The 16,409-nt window shown below is 44.4% G+C and overlaps 1 protein-coding gene across 1 annotated transcript in view; it reads left to right on the forward strand.

The window, feature by feature from the left end:
• Positions 1 to 16,409, forward strand: part of MYO5C (myosin VC) — a 55,056-nt gene that overhangs the window by 13,275 nt on the left and 25,372 nt on the right. The window contains exons 9-20 of the mRNA XM_028706390.2: positions 1,528 to 1,634; positions 4,438 to 4,703; positions 5,297 to 5,378; positions 6,000 to 6,140; positions 8,105 to 8,230; positions 9,152 to 9,235; positions 9,485 to 9,619; positions 10,415 to 10,512; positions 10,889 to 10,975; positions 11,060 to 11,171; positions 11,375 to 11,586; positions 15,213 to 15,378. Coding sequence (XP_028562223.2) covers positions 1,528 to 1,634; positions 4,438 to 4,703; positions 5,297 to 5,378; positions 6,000 to 6,140; positions 8,105 to 8,230; positions 9,152 to 9,235; positions 9,485 to 9,619; positions 10,415 to 10,512; positions 10,889 to 10,975; positions 11,060 to 11,171; positions 11,375 to 11,586; positions 15,213 to 15,378 — 1,616 coding nt within the window. The remainder of the gene's footprint in view (positions 1 to 1,527; positions 1,635 to 4,437; positions 4,704 to 5,296; positions 5,379 to 5,999; positions 6,141 to 8,104; positions 8,231 to 9,151; positions 9,236 to 9,484; positions 9,620 to 10,414; positions 10,513 to 10,888; positions 10,976 to 11,059; positions 11,172 to 11,374; positions 11,587 to 15,212; positions 15,379 to 16,409) is intronic.

Here is a 16,409-nt window from a genome sequence, read left to right on the forward strand (position 1 = left end):
AGATTGTATCTTACCGGCCCAGTGGTTTTTCCTACTTTCTTCAGTTTAAGCTTGAATTTTGCTATAAGAAGCTGATGATCTGAGCCACAGTCAGCTCCAGGTCTTGCTTTTGCTGACTGTATAGAGCTTCTCCATCTTTGGCTGCAGAGAATATAATCAATCTGATTTCGATGCTGCCCATCTGGTGATGTCCATGTGTAGAGTCGTCTCTTGTGTTGTTGGAAAAGAGTGTTTGTGATGACCAGCTTGTTCTCTTGACAGAACTCTATTAGCCTTTGCCCTGCTTCGTTTTGAACTCCAAGGCCAAACTTGCCAGTTGTTCCTTTTATCTCTTGACTCCCTACTTTAGCATTCCAATCCCCTATTATGAGCAGAACATCCTTCTTTGGTGTCACTTCTATAAGGTCTTGTAAGTCTTCATAGAATTGGTCAATTTCAGTTTCTTCAGCACCAGTAGTTGGTGCATAAACTTGGATTACTGTGATGTTAAAAGGTCTGCCTTGGATTCGTATCGAGATCATTCTATCATTTTTGAGATTGCATCCCAGTACAGCTTTCACCACTCTTTTGTTGACTATGAGGGCCACTCCATTTCTTTTACGGGTTTCTTGTCCACAGTAGTAGATATGATAGTCATCCGAACTGAATTCGCCCATTCCCGTCCATTTTAGTTCACTGATGCCCAAGATGTCAATATTTATTCTTGCCATCTCATTTTTGACCACCTCCAACTTACCCAGGTTCATGGTTCTTACATTCCAGGTTCCTATGCAATATTTTTCTTTACAGCATTGGACTTTCCTTTCGCTTCCATGCATATCCGCAACTGAGCGTCCTTTCGGCTTTGGCCCAGCCGCTTCATCAGCTCTGGATCTACTTGTACTTGTCCTCCGCTCTTCCCCAGTAGCATGTTGGACACCTTCCGACCTGAGGGGCTCATCTTCCAGCGTCATAACTTTTATATGCCTGTTGTCTTTGTCCATGGAGTTTTCTTGGCAGGGATACTGGAGTGGCTTGCCAGTTCCTGCTCTAGGTGGATCACATTTGGTCAAAACTCTCCACTATGACCTGTCCATCTTGGGTGGCCCTGCACGGCATAGCTCATAGCTTCTCTGAGTTATTCAAGCCCCTTCGCCACGGCAAGGCAGTGATCCATGAAGGAGCCCTTTACCTTTACCTATATAAAATTAATTGTGGAGTCCCTCATTTAAAGGGGGCAAAAGAACTGTGAGCAAGTTCAGCTCTCTGAGAACAAGAGACCACCAGGAGTTCTGAAGACTCCTGGGACCAGAGGCAGAGACAGAGCTAACTCTTAGTTTGGGTGGTATAATAAATGTATGGTTTCACCCTGATATAACTAGTTCTGAATTATACAGGACTTCAGCATGGCCCTATGCTAAAATGCAATGCATGAAAACGAGAGTTACTTCTAATTTATGTACTGTAACTTGCAACACCTAATGCCTGCATTTCTTCCTGTTCTTGGCTGTGTAATGTTGAATCGAGATTTATTTGTTTTCCTTTTAGGTTTGAAGGAAGATTTCCAGATGGACGTTTTTAAAATATTGGCAGCCATTCTGCACTTAGGCAATGTGCAAATAGCTCCTGTTGGTGATGAAAGATCTTCTGTTAGTGTAAGAATTGCCAGCAAAATATTTTGGGACTTATTTTCCCTTGGTGAACAATGGAAGAAGCCCTTGGCATGTTTTTCCATTTAGCTAGGGCACACGCGTAATCATGCTGCACTTTAGTCTTACTGCACATTTCCTTCTTTGAGGATGCAACCCTCAAAGCCAATCAAGTTACCGTATTTTTCGCTCTATAGGATGCACCAGATGATAGGACGCACCTAGTTTGGGGGGGAGGAAATAAGGGGGGGGGGGATTTCTGAATCCCAGAAGCCAGAACAGCAAGAGGGATCTGGCTTCTGGGATAGCCTCTTGCTGTTCTGGCTTCTGGGATAGCCTCTTGCTGTTCTGGCTTCTGGGATAGCCGCTGGGATAGCTGGTCTAGCTTTGCGCGAAGCCTCCGCAAGGCACGGGGAGCCTTCATCCCCGTGCCCTGCGGAGGCTTCTGGGACAGCCCGTGAAGTCTCCGGAGGGCAGCGGGATGAAGTCACCCCGCTGCCCTGTGGAGGCTTTGCGCCGCTAACCCCGAAGCTAGAACAGCGAGACAGAGCACTGCGCAGCACTCCCTCTCCCTGTTCTGGCTTAGCCGCGCAGCCTACATTCGCTCCATAAGACGCACACACACATTCTCCCTTACTTTTTAGAAGGGAAAAAGTGTGTCTTATAGAGCGAAAAATACGGTACTATTTACTAAATGCATTTGTATCTTGCCCTTTCTCCAAGAAGCACTTTGGTTTCGCCAACTCCGGGGCTGAGGTTTGGGCTGCGACGTTCACCCAGTTTGCTTCATAGCTCACTTAGGTTTTGGACCTGGGTTCTTCATAGCCAAAGTCGACACTTCAGTGTCCCTTACACCACAATGCTTTGTGTTGTGTAGTGCATTGGCTTTCCTGGTTTGCCCTACAAGAAGGCACTGCACTTTCAGTTCTGTGCTGCAAGCCTTGTATTAAAGTTATTCTTGTTCATGCATCCTCTGTGTGCCCTCCTTTTCATGATCCTTTTCAGTTTCTCAGTGGGGAGCAAATTGCCCCCTTAAAGATGCTTTCAGGTCGAGCCTTGCATGCTACAGGGATGAGTTCTGGCACCGGAAATCGTATATGGGACTGAATGATTTCCAGGTTTCAAATCTAGTAAACCCTGGGACCTCTTGACATTGCAGTGGATTGCGAAATGGGTCTCTTCTTGGGTTCTGCTCCTGCTTCTGTCAGGGACTGAAACAAATAAAGTAGTTCTAAATCTGGTCTTTTAAAATATGCGTTGGAATGTCTTGATACAATTGTGTGGAAATTTGTGGCTATGTTGCTGGCAAATGTAAAATTTCATGTGACTGAGGACCGCCTGCCTACATTGATGGCATTGTGTCACAAAGAATACAGAGATGATACATACTCTTGTCAAATTCCCGTACCACCTTTGTAGTGTTTATTTTTTAATAAATCTTATTTTTGCATTTTCTATTTTACATAAACAAATGAATTAAAAACATAAACATATAATCCCTTCTGACTTCCCTTCACCCCCCATTGTGGATATTAATGTAATGATTTTCCCCTCTACATCTCTATCATAACTCTATTTTTATAAATCCTTTGTCAATCCATAGTTCAAATTTTTACTACAAGTTTTCTGTCAATCCTACCAATGTATGTAGTTGATTACAATAGCTTTTCAAATAACTTATAAACTTTCCCCATTCTTTATTAAAGACCTTCTCTTCCTGGTTTCTAATTCTTCCTGTAAACCACCTTTGTAATGTTTAGTTTAATTTATTACATATGCTGATAACAGTGTAATGTGCACTTCTCTAACCATGTCTATGGGTGTGTTATATTACTCCTCATTAAAATAACACTAGGTTCTGGACTTAATAAAATGTGAGGATTTAGGCCAGGCATAGGCAAACTCTGGCCCTCCAGATGTTTGGGACTACAATTCCCATCATCCCTGACCACTGCTCCTGTTAGCTAGGGATGATGGGAATTGTAGTCCCAAACATCTGGAGGGCTGGAGCTTGCCTATGCCTGATTTAGGCAGTGGAGGCTAGTCCATTAGGGCAAATGGGGCACTGACCCACTAAAATCAGCCAATCCCCAGCTGCCTGTCTTCTTACCTTCAACCAGTCCAGGGTGTGGCACTGCTTGTCCACTTCCTCCATCTTAGTCTCAGTGTTGCCTTTATAGTATTTAGCAGGGAGGAGGATGGGGACTGTACTAGAATTAGATGACTCTTCCTGTTATTGGCTCTGGCTCCACCTAGTGTTGGCCTCCCTGTCTTCTGCCCTACCAAATCTCATTGTTATTGTTGTTTAGTCGTTTAGTCATGTCCGACTCTTCGTGACCCCATGGACCAGAGCACGCCAGGCACTCCTGTCTTCCACTGCCTCCCGCAGTTTGGTCAAATTCATGCTGGTAGCTTCGAGAACACTGTCCAACCATCTTGTCCTCTGTCGTCCCCTTCTCCTTATGCCCTCCATCTTTCCCAACATCAGGGTCTTTTCCAGGGAGTCTTCTCTTCTCATGAGGTGGCCAAAGTCTTGGAGTCTCAGCTTCAGGATCTGTCCTTCCAGTGAGCACTCAGGGCTGATTTCCTTAAGAATGGATAGGTTTGATCTTCTTGCAGTCCTATTAGGCACCAGCAACCACTGGGTTTAGATATCTGATGTGGAAATTTCATTGCTAGCCTGTCCTCTCCCCCTCAGCTTGGATGTTGTCATTTTACTATTATTAAAGTATGTAGCATTCTGAAGCATGACTACCTTGTTATTGAAATCCTGGTTGTTGATTATTGATTTCTTTCTTCTTTTTCAAAGCTGGATGACAAACATCTCCACATATTTTGTGACCTACTGGATTTAGAAAGCGACAAAGTGGCACGGTGGCTGTGCCACAGAAAAATAGTCACCACCTCTGAAACTGTAGTGAAACCCATGACAAAACTCCAAGCCCTTAATGCCCGTGATGCTTTGGCAAAAAAGATTTATGCCCACCTTTTTGATTTCATCGTGGAACGAATTAACAAGGCACTGGAGTTTTCTGGCAAACAGCACACTTTTATTGGTGTTTTGGACATCTATGGGTAAGATGGTTATTTCTGAGAGAGAGAGAAAACTGCATGTTTATTTAATACAGTGGTACCTCGGGTTAAGTACTTAATTTGTTCCGGAGGTCCGTTCTTAACCTGAAACAGTTCTTAACCTGAAACACTACTTTAGCTAATGGGGCCTCCTGCTGCTGCCGCGCTGCCGGAGCACGATTTCTGTTCTCATCCTGAAGCAAAGTTCTTAACCTGAAGCACTATTTCTAGGTTAGCGGAGTCTCTAACCTGAAGTGTATGTAACCTGAAGCATATGTAACCCGAGGTACCACTGTACTCTGTCTTATTTCAGCAAATGATTGGAAACAATCTCTTGTAGAATGGAGGAATGAGATGCTAGAATACTTTGCTGGGAGGACCTATTGATAACTGAAGTTCTTGAGGCAGTATATAATTAAAATAGGCAATGGTGCACAATTTGCAAGCAAAAGTTCAGAAAAGTTTCTCCCCTAGTTCTCCGATGCTCAAACTGCCACCTGAATCTGCTGGCATGGAAGCAGCAGATATTAGTCCCTCACAGGCCAAGGCTTCATCAAATAAAGATTAATAATTACCTTTCCAACCATTTATTTCAGATTTGAAACTTTTGATATCAACAGCTTTGAGCAGTTTTGCATCAATTATGCCAACGAAAAGCTGCAGCAGCAATTTAACCTGGTATGATATATCTTATGGATATTGGTAATTAGAATTCTTAAAAAACAACCTGTTTACTTTGTGAGTAACTTCTAGGAACTTGAAAATTTTAAATTCTATTTCAGTCATGTGTTATCTTCTTATATCTAATATGCAACACCTCAAATAAACATGTATCATGTTTTCTGCTTCCGAACAGCTGTCATTTATAGCGCAAGGTGGTCCAGCATGGTGCTCTTGAACTAACAGGAAATTTCTACCTAAATAATTCTCAGTGCATCTTTTCTAAGGGTTATTGTCTACAAGAAAGAAACTTCCAACTAGTATGCCCGAGATTGGCTCATGCTGCCATGGCTATTGATTTCTTATTTGCATACTGTATTAACCTAATGAAGTATTTTTGTTCATTTGTTTTACTTCTAAAAATCTCTGTCTTTCTTGAGGATAACTTGGTAGCTCCTTCAACACAGGTATTATATGTTGTCAATAGCCAATGCCTGATAGCAACCTGTCTGCAGAGTTCTGCACCAGCTCCAGCTTCTGAACCAAACATGTTACATAGAGTCTATCCTCATGTTTGCCTTTACTTGAAACAAGCTGCCCTGATTTTGTTGTGATCATATATGACAATGTCATTATTAGCATGTCTTTAAACTTGAGCAAGAAGAATATATGAAAGAAAATATCCCATGGACGCTCATTGACTTTTATGACAACCAACCAGTCATTGATCTTATTGAAGCTAAAATGGGCATTTTAGAGCTTCTGGATGAAGAGTGCCTGGTAAGTTTTTATTCTGTTTTTATTTTGCTGTTCTCAGTATAGTTGCTGTAGACCTACATCTTTGCTTTATTTTCTTCTTTTCTCCTCTTTACGCAACATTTATGCAGCCATGTCGGCAAGACGTCTCATTAATGTAAGAAAGAGTTCAAATATTTCTTTTTAATAAGCCTCTTTATACTTGTGGGGGACGCGGGTGGCGCTGTGGGTAAAAGCCTCAGCGCCTAGGGCTTGCCGATCGAAAGGTCGGCGGTTCGAATCCCCGCGGCGGGGTGCGCTCCCGTTGCTCGGTCCCAGCGCCTGCCAACCTAGCAGTTCGAAAGCACCCCTGGGTGCAAGTAGATAAATAGGGACCGCTTACTGGCGGGAAGGTAAACGGCGTTTCCGTGTGCTGTGCTGGCTCGCCAGATGCAACTTTGTCACGCTGGCCACGTGACCCGGAAGTGTCTCCGGACAGCGCTGGCCCCCGGCCTCTTAAGTGAGATGGGCGCACAACCCTAGAGTCTGTCAAGACTGGCCCGTACGGGCAGGGGTACCTTTACCTTTACCTTATACTTGTGCTGGCATACTCCCAAGTAAAAGGCATACCCTCCAAAATTTCTCTGATGAAAATAGGGATGTTCTATTCCATCATCATCATCATCATCATCACCATCATAATTTTATTATATATACCCTGCCTGGGTTGCCCCAGCCACTCTGGGTGGCTTCCAACATATAGAAAAACATAATTAAACATTTAAAAAACTTCCCTATACAGTTGTACCTTTGGAGTTGAATGGAATCCGTTCTGGAAGTCCATTCAGCTTCCAAAATGTTCAAAAATCAAAGTGTGGCTTCTGATTGGCTGCAGCCAATCGGAAGCCACGGAAGCCCCGTCGGACATTTGGCTTTCAAAAATAGTTCACAAACCGGAACAGTCACTTCTGGGTTTGCAACGTTCGGGAGCCAAAACATTCAGGAACTAAGCTGTTTGACTTCCAAGGTGCAGTGTTGCCTTCCGATGTCTATTAAAGGTTGTGTAGTTACTTATCTCCTTGGCTCAGGGGTCGCATAACTCCATACCCTCCAACATTTCTCTGATGAAAATATAGATGTCCTAAGGAAAAGCAAGGGGCATGGGTGGCGCTGTGGGTTAAACCACAGAGCCTAGGACTTGCTGATCAGAAGGTCGGCGGTTCGAATCCCTGTGACAGGGGTGAGCTCCCGTTGCTCGGTCTCTGCTCCTGCCATCCTAGCAGTCTGAAAGCACATCAAAGGGCAAGTAGATAAATAGGTACCACTCCGGCGGGAAGGTAAACGGCATTTCCGTGCACTGCTCTGGTTCGCCAGAAGCGGCTTAGTCATGCTGGCCACATGACCTGGAAGCTGTACACCGGCTCCCTCAGCCAATAAAGCGAGATGAGCGCCGCAACCCCAGAGTTGGCCACGACTGGACCTAATGGTCAGAGGTCCCTTTACCTTTAAGGAAAAGCAGGACATTCTGGGATCAAATTAGAAACCAGAGCAGTGTAAATCCAGGACTGTCCTTGGAAAATAGGGACACTTGGAGGGTCTGTATAAGGTACTATACACAGGCTAGCCTATAGGCCATGTCAGGGCCAGAAGTTTGGAAGTGAATTGGGGAAAAAGCAGGCAATTCAGGAAGTTTTCAGGGGTGGGCAATCTCAGGGTTCAGTATGTGCCTGAGGTTGCTTACATTGAGGAGCCAGGCCAACGGTCACAGGTTTTGTAGGACAATGTGAAATCCTGTGACCCCTGTTGACCTGATAAGCTGACCATCTGCAGCAGTGGAGCTTAGCTCCTTCCTCTGGGAAGCTACCACAGTAGTTCAGAAAGTAAGATGCTTGGGTGCTGCTACTGGGGCACCCAGCTTGAAACCACTTTTGCCTTGCAATACAGCAGCCCCGTTAATTGAATAATTGGCTAAAGTTATTTCGCACATCGCGTTTCACTTTTTTTTGCAGTTACCTCAAGGAACTGATGAAAATTGGCTCCTTAAGTTATATAACAATTTTGCAAACAAGAACCCACTCTTTGAAGAGCCAAGAATGTCAAACTCTTCTTTTATAATCCAGCACTTTGCTGATAAGGTAAGGTATTCCTCTTGCCAAGGTGTTGCAACCTTCCCATATCTGGATATAATGTTTAGAGTGTAAAATGCCTTCTATAATCTAATGAATGTGTTTGCCTGTATAGTATGAAGTATACAGCAAACATTCTGGAAAATGAAGCAGTTTGCTTCAGTTACCTCCTGATTTACAAAGACAAAACAATTGACAATATGAATTATAGATGTAAATGTGGATGCGGTGCTCCCCAGCCTGTAACCATGTTTAAGATAACAGGTATGGCTTATTGTGGGATTGTGTTCTGACTCCCTCCTCCCTTCACCTGGAAGGAAGCTTTGATGTTATTTCTGCAAATGCTAACTCTGGTTAATGCTAATCAGGGCCTGCTTCTAACCCAGGATTTAATGAATATGTAAGTGATGATGATACAGATGGAAATATATCTTGCTATTTTGCTTTGCGTATAACTGGCTCAAAAACAGTTTAGTATTGATTTCTCAGCTATGTAATGCCTACTGATTATATTAAGTAGGTTTGACTTCGATTCCCTTTACTGTAAACTGGCTTGTGAGCTTCAGATGAAGGGTAGTATATTAAAATAAAATAAAATAAAATAAAATAAAATAAAATAAAATAATAAAATAAAATAAAATAAAATAAAATAAAATAAAATAAAATAAAATAAAATAAAAAACAGACCCAAGTATTCATGGTGGCTGAATGCTCTGCTATTGGAATTGCTGGATCTGGCAATATTGCAACTTTTGTGGATGAAAATGGTTGGCAGTCAGAGCTAAGGCCTTTGTGTTATAGCTTAGGCAACTTCCTAAGTCTTATTTTCTGTTAATGAAGCTATGGATGTGGATGTGGCCTTTTATCAGCTTGGGTTTCTATAGCTTTACATGTTTCTTAGCAATTGTTGATGTCACCTTTCTCACGCAGGTGGAGTATAAAAGTGATGGATTTTTGGAAAAAAATAGAGACACGGTATATGAAGTATTAATTGAAATCTTACGAAGCAGCAAGGTTTGTAAATAACCTGTTCTATTCCTTCCTTCTAATGAAACCGGTACATCTGCTGTCATATAGTATTTAAAAAGATGCTCTCATCTATTATTACATTCTTGAAATTGATAAAATGGTAGCTGAGATGCAAGTTATTGTTTCTGTTTAGATATTCTTTCTAAACATGTTTTCTATTTATAGTCACCTTTCCTATTAGTAACAAATGAATATATGTAATAACCATCACATGCAACTGTTGTTTCTCTTTAGTTCCGACTATGTGCAAACTTTTTCCAAGACAATCCAGTACCTGTCTCCCCATTCAGCTCGGTAATCAAAGTTAAGTCTGCAAAAACAGTGATCAAGCCACCTAATAAGCAGTTCCGTACAACAGTTGGCAATAAGGTATTTTTAGATTCCTCTTAATGAATGATGAGCTATTAGTGCATTTATACAGGCGGGAACCCTTTTGCATGGGGGTTCTGTTCCTTGCCCCTGTATGCGTTGGCAGAGCACGCATGAGCCCACTCTGCCCTGTTATGCCCCTGTTTCCCTAGCCCCCCTATACTGCTCACTTCTAGGTCCAAAAGCTCGTTGCACATCCAGCGGCGGAGGAAGCTGCTCACGCGCCTGGGGTGGCGTGCCCAGGGGCAGGGCGAGCCTCCCATAGGTGCGGGGCGCACTTCCGGAGTCTGCCTGCCTCCTCCCACTCAGCCACCTTACAGCTGGGGGGGGGGGAGGCAGCAGGTGGACCATTTGGGCAGCCACCGCTTCGCTCCCAGGAGAGATGTGTGGCTTGGGGGCGCTGCAGGCCCGTGATGAGTGCCGCCTGGTATTTTGTCACCCCCCTCAGTGGTGACACCCAGGGCGGATCGCACCCACCACACTCCCCTTCCTCCGCCCCTGTGCACATCAATGGGACAGGCCTGTATTCCGTCTTCCTTTCAAGAAGCTGAAGGCAGTATACATGGCACTGGGACAGGCTTAAGTAAGAGGGAAAGATCAAGGGGATGATAGAGAGAATACAAAAATGCCCCCCCCCCTTTTCAATCAAGTTTACCAACTCTTTCCTAGTTTGTAAATATTCAGTGGAGTTTTGTGATCTATATTTTTGTCTGCCTGAAAGCCCCTTCTCAAGTTAGTATTGCATTGTTGTTTCGTTCTGAAGGTTAAAGCAGTCAATGTTTTAATATTTTCTAGTTTCGTACTTCCTTATATTTACTAATGGAGACACTTAATGCAACCACACCTCACTATGTGCGATGCATCAAACCAAATGATCAGAAGCTAGCGTTTGAGTGAGTATTCAATTGAAATATACTCTTTGCTTTAACAGAGATGTGTTTCATTATTACACTGAAGATGGATAGTGTTCTGCATGCCAATTGTTTATTAGGCAAAATACCCCCTTTTTTAATTGTCACTTTTAAAGTGGTATGAATAGGAAATCTACTTTCCATAAAATTTCATAACTTAACATAAGTTATTTTTCATAACTTACTCCTTGCTGGAATGGGGCTTTAAAAAAATAATTATTACCAAAATAAAAATTATTACATAGAAACTTCACTTTGCCTGTTAAAATAACCCACCATGATATATAGGCTATAGAATTAAAGGACTTAATCATTCATAAAAATGGCAGAAAATAACTGTTTTATTTGACTCCCATAGGTTCGATTCTAAAAGAGTGGTTCAGCAATTGCGAGCTTGTGGTGTTTTAGAAACAATTCGGATCAGTGCTCAAAGTTACCCATCTAGGTATGTAACAATCGCTGCTGGTTTCAATGATTTTGATTTATATCAATTTAATTCACTAGTCCACCTCCTATTTTTATTTTATAGGTGGACTTACATTGAGTTTTACAGCCGTTACAGGATTCTCATGTCTCAGCATGAACTCTCCCTTACTGACAAGAAACAAATTTGCAAGATTGTTTTGCAGCGGCTCATTCAGGTCAGAGGTTTTGTAGCAATCCAAGGTGACAGGCTTCCATTCATATTTAATCACCCAGAATTAATTTGTCATCTGTAAATGAAAATACATTCTTGGTCTCAATATTGTACTGTTCCTTCATGACGACTAGAATTAAACATTTTTTATCATGTTGCAATAGATTTGAAATATGTTTAACAAAGCCTTTTTTTTGTTTCTCCCAGGATCCAACCCAATACCAGTTTGGTAGAACAAAAATTTTCTTCAGAGCAGGGCAGGTTGCTTATCTGGAAAAATTGCGGTCAGATAAGTTGAGGCAAGCATGTATTGTGATTCAGAAGAATGCCCGTGGTTGGCTGCAGCGGAAGAAATTCCTCCATATTAGACAAGCAGCAGTTACAATACAGCAGTACTTCCGAGGACAACGGACTGTACGGTAATTTCAGGGACTATCCTAGCCAGGGGTTTGTTTAATTTTTTTTTCTGAAGAACGTAAATATGTGGAAGGACTGGGATAATGCCTGGGATTCATGTCCATCTATTTATAGGAGAAGTTCTCATTTTCATATCTACAGATATGAAATCTAACAGAATGCTTCTAGTTATAGATAGGTAGCCATGTTGGTCTGCCATAGTCAAAACAAAAAAAATTCCTTCCAGTAGCACCTTAAAGACCAACTAAGTTAGTTCTTGGTATGAGCTTTCGTGTGCATGCACACTTCTTCAGAAGTGTGCATACACACGAAAGCTCATACCAAGAACTAACTTAGTTGGTCTTTAAGGTGCTACTGGAAGGAATTTTTTTAGAATGCTTCTAGAATAGGTTTCAGATGCATTCGGCTAGCTCCAAAAGGGTGCCTTAGCATCTTCTACATGGGAAGTGGGAACCGCTGTCCTGTTGGTGTGCTGAAGCAATAAGAATAATTTATTATTTATACCCCGCTACTCTGGGCTGCGCCCAACAGAATAATAATAATAATAATAATAATAATAATAATAATAATGTGATAAAACATCAAACATTAAAAATTTCCCTAAGTAGGGCTGCCTTCAGATGTCTTCTAAAAGTCAGATAGTTGCTTATTCAGAAGTGTGCATACACACGAAAGCTCATACCAAGAACTAACTTAGTTGGTCTTTAAGGTGCTACTGGAAGGAATTTTTTTAGAATGCTTCTAGAATAGGTTTCAGATGCATTCGGCTAGCTCCAAAAGGGTGCCTTAGCATCTTCTACATGGGAAGTGGGAACCGCTGTCCTGTTGGTGTGCTGAAGCAATAAGAATAATTTATTATTTATACCCCGCTACTCTGGGCTGCGCCCAACAGAATAATAATAATAATAATAATAATAATAATAATAATAATAATAATGTGATAAAACATCAAACATTAAAAATTTCCCTAAGTAGGGCTGCCTTCAGATGTCTTCTAAAAGTCAGATAGTTGCTTATTTCCTTGGCATCTGATGGGAGGGTGTTCCACAGGGTGGGCACCGCTACTGAGAAGGCCCTCTGCCTGGTTCCATGTTTCTTCATTTCTCACAGTGAGGAAACCGCTAGAAGGCCCTCAGAGCTGGACCTCAGTGTCCGGGCTGGATGATAGGGGTGGAGACGCTCCTTCAGGTATACTGGGCTGAGGCTGTTTAGGGCTTTGAAGGTAAACACCAATACTTTGAATTGTGCTCAGAAATGTACTGGGGGCCAATGTAGGTCTTTCAGGCCCAGTGCACCCGCTCCTAGTCACCAGTATTGCTGCCGCATTCTGGATTAGTTGGATTAGTTGTAGTTTCCAGGTCACCTTCAAATGTAGCCCCACATAGAGGACATTGCAGTAGTCCAAGCGGGAGATAACTAGAGCATGCACCACTCTGGCGAGACAGCCTGCGGGCAGGTAGGGTCTCAGCCGGCACACCAGATGGAGCTGGTAGACAGCTGTCCTGGACACAGAATTGACCTGCGCCTCCATGGACAGCTGTGAACTGTGAGTCCCAATCTTTGGGACAAGCAATGTTTCCCTAGGCCCACATGATCAACTGGTATAGTCATGGGGCCAGTCTGTTTTCCAGACAGTAATCTGGGAGCCAGCCTTGCGTTTCATTGCAGAATCTGACCCTCATGGGTAGATCAGGCTCTGCAGTGAAGTTGCTGCCATCCAGTAGCACCTTCATAGTTGTGGAGCAGATTGAAGGAGTGCCCATCCTCAGGCTGGAGGGTTGGTCCTGAGGTTCTTTCAAGGGGGTGGAGCCTGGATGAAGCAGTCTGGAGGCGGAGGAGTAAATGTCCTCAGTCTGCTCCCAACCTTGTTGTTCACCTGGAGCTATCCATGGCCTTGCCGCTTTCCCCATGGTTTCCATCATTGACCCTAATGGTCTGACTCCATATAACACAGCTTCCTCTGTTCCTACGAAATCTGCCTGCAAAAGACTTTTCCTTTGCTACCAGGCTTGAGTTCAAGCCAGAGATAGGTAAAGGTAAAGGGACCCCTGACCATTAGGTCCAGTCGTGACCGACTCTGGGGTTGCGGCGCTCATCTCGCTTTAGTGGCCGAGGGAGCCGGCGTACAGCTTCCGGGTCATGTGGCCAGCATGACTAAGCCGCTTCTGGTGAACCAGAGCAGCACACGGAAATGCCGTTTTCCTTCCCACCGCAGTGGTACCTATTTATCTACTTGCACTGGTGTGCTTTCAAACTGCTAGGTTGGCAGGTGCAGGGATCAAGCAACAGGAGCTCACCCTGTCACAGGGATTTGAACCGCCGAGCTTCGGATCGGCAAGTCCTAGGCTCTGTGGTTTAACCCACAGCGCCACCCGCGTCCCTAAGCCAGAGATACAACAGTACAATCTCCTTTTGCAGGTACAGATCAGGATGCAAAAGAGGAATCGGGAACACACTATGTGTGCTTTACAGCCAAAAGTTGTCACCATAGGCTGCAAAGAAAAAGGCCCTCAACTTTTGGCTGCAAAGGAAGATTCAGTAGCACATTCCAGTGAGTTTCCAGTTCTTCTTCCTGTAAGCTGTGGCTTGAAGGTTTGCCCCAAATGGCCTGGCAAGCTGATTAAGCCCCCAAGCTGGATATCCCTCATTTCTGGTCTAGAACCATGAGGGCCAATTGGTGGTTGGATTCTGTCCCTGAAGGAGTTTTATCTGGCCCCCGGTGACTCTACCATGCTGTGGTAAAAGGTTTGTCAACAGCTTCAGTCCAAAAAAATTATTTTAAAAGTGTTTTCAGGTAGTGAGAAATTGAGATTCTACATTTTAAAGGAAGATCACCTTTGGGTTTTGCAGCTTTGTTGTTGTTGTTGTTGTTTAGTCGTTTAGTCGTGTCCGACTCTTCGTGACCCCCTGGACCAGAGCACGCCAGGCACTCCTGTCTTCCACTGCCTCCCGCAGTTTGGTCAAACTCATGCTGGTAACCTCGAAAACACTATCCAACCATCTCGTCCTCTGTCGCCCCCTTCTCCTTGTGCCCTCCATCTTTCCCAGCATCAGTGTCTTCTCCAGGGAGTCTTCTCTTCTCATGAGGTGGCCAAAGTACTGGAGCCTCAGCTTCAGGATCTGTCCTTCCAGTGAGCACTCAGGGCTGATTTCCTTAAGAATGGATGCGTTTGATCTTCTTGCGCAATTCCATAGGCTCTCTCTTGATGCACTGCTAAACTGGGAATGTGCATGGTGCTTTTTCAGGCTCAGAGAAAGGTGCCTGTGAAGGTCCAAGATCTTAGGAGGTTCTGGGAGGTTCCTTTGGGAGTTCTTAGCCAACTGCCTCAGGCTTAATGGTCTCCCCATCTTCCACTGTCTTCTCTGAGCCCCAACGCTGCTCCAGCTCCTCATCTGGTGTCCCCACAGCCTCAGTCCCTGTGTCCAGAATGCTGAATACAGGGGTCATGACAATTGGTCCCTGAACTGTAGCTCGGTGTTGGCTACACTGATTGACGGTGGCTCTTCAAGATTTTAGAAAGGAGACATCAGGCATTGAACCTGCAACCTTCTGTGTGCTCTTACCACTGTTTAGTTCTTACCACCGGGCGATGACACAAATACTAAGGGTAATTTAATTTCTCTTCAGACAAGCTATAACTGCAAGAGCCTTGAAAGAAGCCTGGGCAGCTATCATTATCCAGAAGTACTGCCGGGGATATCTAGTACGTAGGCTTTGCCATCTTATCCGTGTGGCTGTTTTGACAATCCAAGCTTTTACTCGAGGCTTTCTGGCAAGGAGGAAATACAGAAAGGTACAAATAATTCACCAAATAATCTATATATTAGTTTCCTGTTCAGTGAAGAAGTAAATATCTATGTCTGATAGGGCTGCTTCTTTTATAACATGTATATTTCTTGAAATATTGGTGCAGAAATGCAATATGACGTCTGTCCTCAGCTTCACCGCCCTGAATTCTCAGTACTTTTCTGTGTTGGTCAGAGAAACTCCACCACTAGTACCCAAATGAGCATGCTATACCGTGATGGCTAAGAGCGTTAGCTGTGAACCAGGAAGTTCCCAGTTCAAATTGCACCTCCCATAGGAAACAATGGTCTCCCCAACTCAGCCTCCCAGTTAGCATATGGGAATAATAGTAAATAATAGCAATATTGACCTACATTCTAATTACCGTATTTTTCGCCCTATAGGACGCACTTTTCCCCCTCCAAAAATGAAGGGGAAATGTGTGTGCGTCCTATGGGGCGAATGCAGGCTTTCGCTGAAGCCTGGAGAGCGAGAGGCTTTCACTGAAGCCAGGAGAGCCACACCGCCAGCCCCACAAGCTCGGGGGACAGCGGGGAGGCGCAGTGCGCCTTTCCCGCTGTCCCCCGACTTGGTTAGAAGGCTGGCGGGGGGGAGAAGCCTGCTCCTCCCCGTCGCCAGCCCCCCAAACTCGGGGGACAGCGGGTGGCGCAGCGCGCCTTTCCCGCTGTCCCCCGACTTGGTTAGAAGGCTGGCGGAGGGCTTCCCTCTCCTCCAGCCCCGCAAGCTCCCAGAGCGATGCCAAAGCTGCACACAGCTTCGGCATGGCTCTGGGTCCCGTTCTGGGGGCTGGGGGAGGGGGAAGCTCTGCTTTCCCCACCCCCAGCCCCAGAAGCTCCCTGAGCGATGCCAAAGCTGCACGCAGCTTCGGCATCGCTCTGGGTCCTGTTCTGGGGGCTGGCTTCGGGGGAAGCCCGAACTTCCCCCACCCCAGCCCCGCACCTGGGGGAAAAAATAAATTTTCCCCTTTATTTCCCCCCCCCCCAAAAAAATCTAGGTGCGTCCTATGGGCCAGTGCGT

This window comes from Podarcis muralis, chromosome 14, assembly GCF_964188315.1.
Source record: "Podarcis muralis chromosome 14, rPodMur119.hap1.1, whole genome shotgun sequence".
In the NCBI taxonomy this organism is placed as follows: domain Eukaryota; kingdom Metazoa; phylum Chordata; class Lepidosauria; order Squamata; family Lacertidae; genus Podarcis; species Podarcis muralis.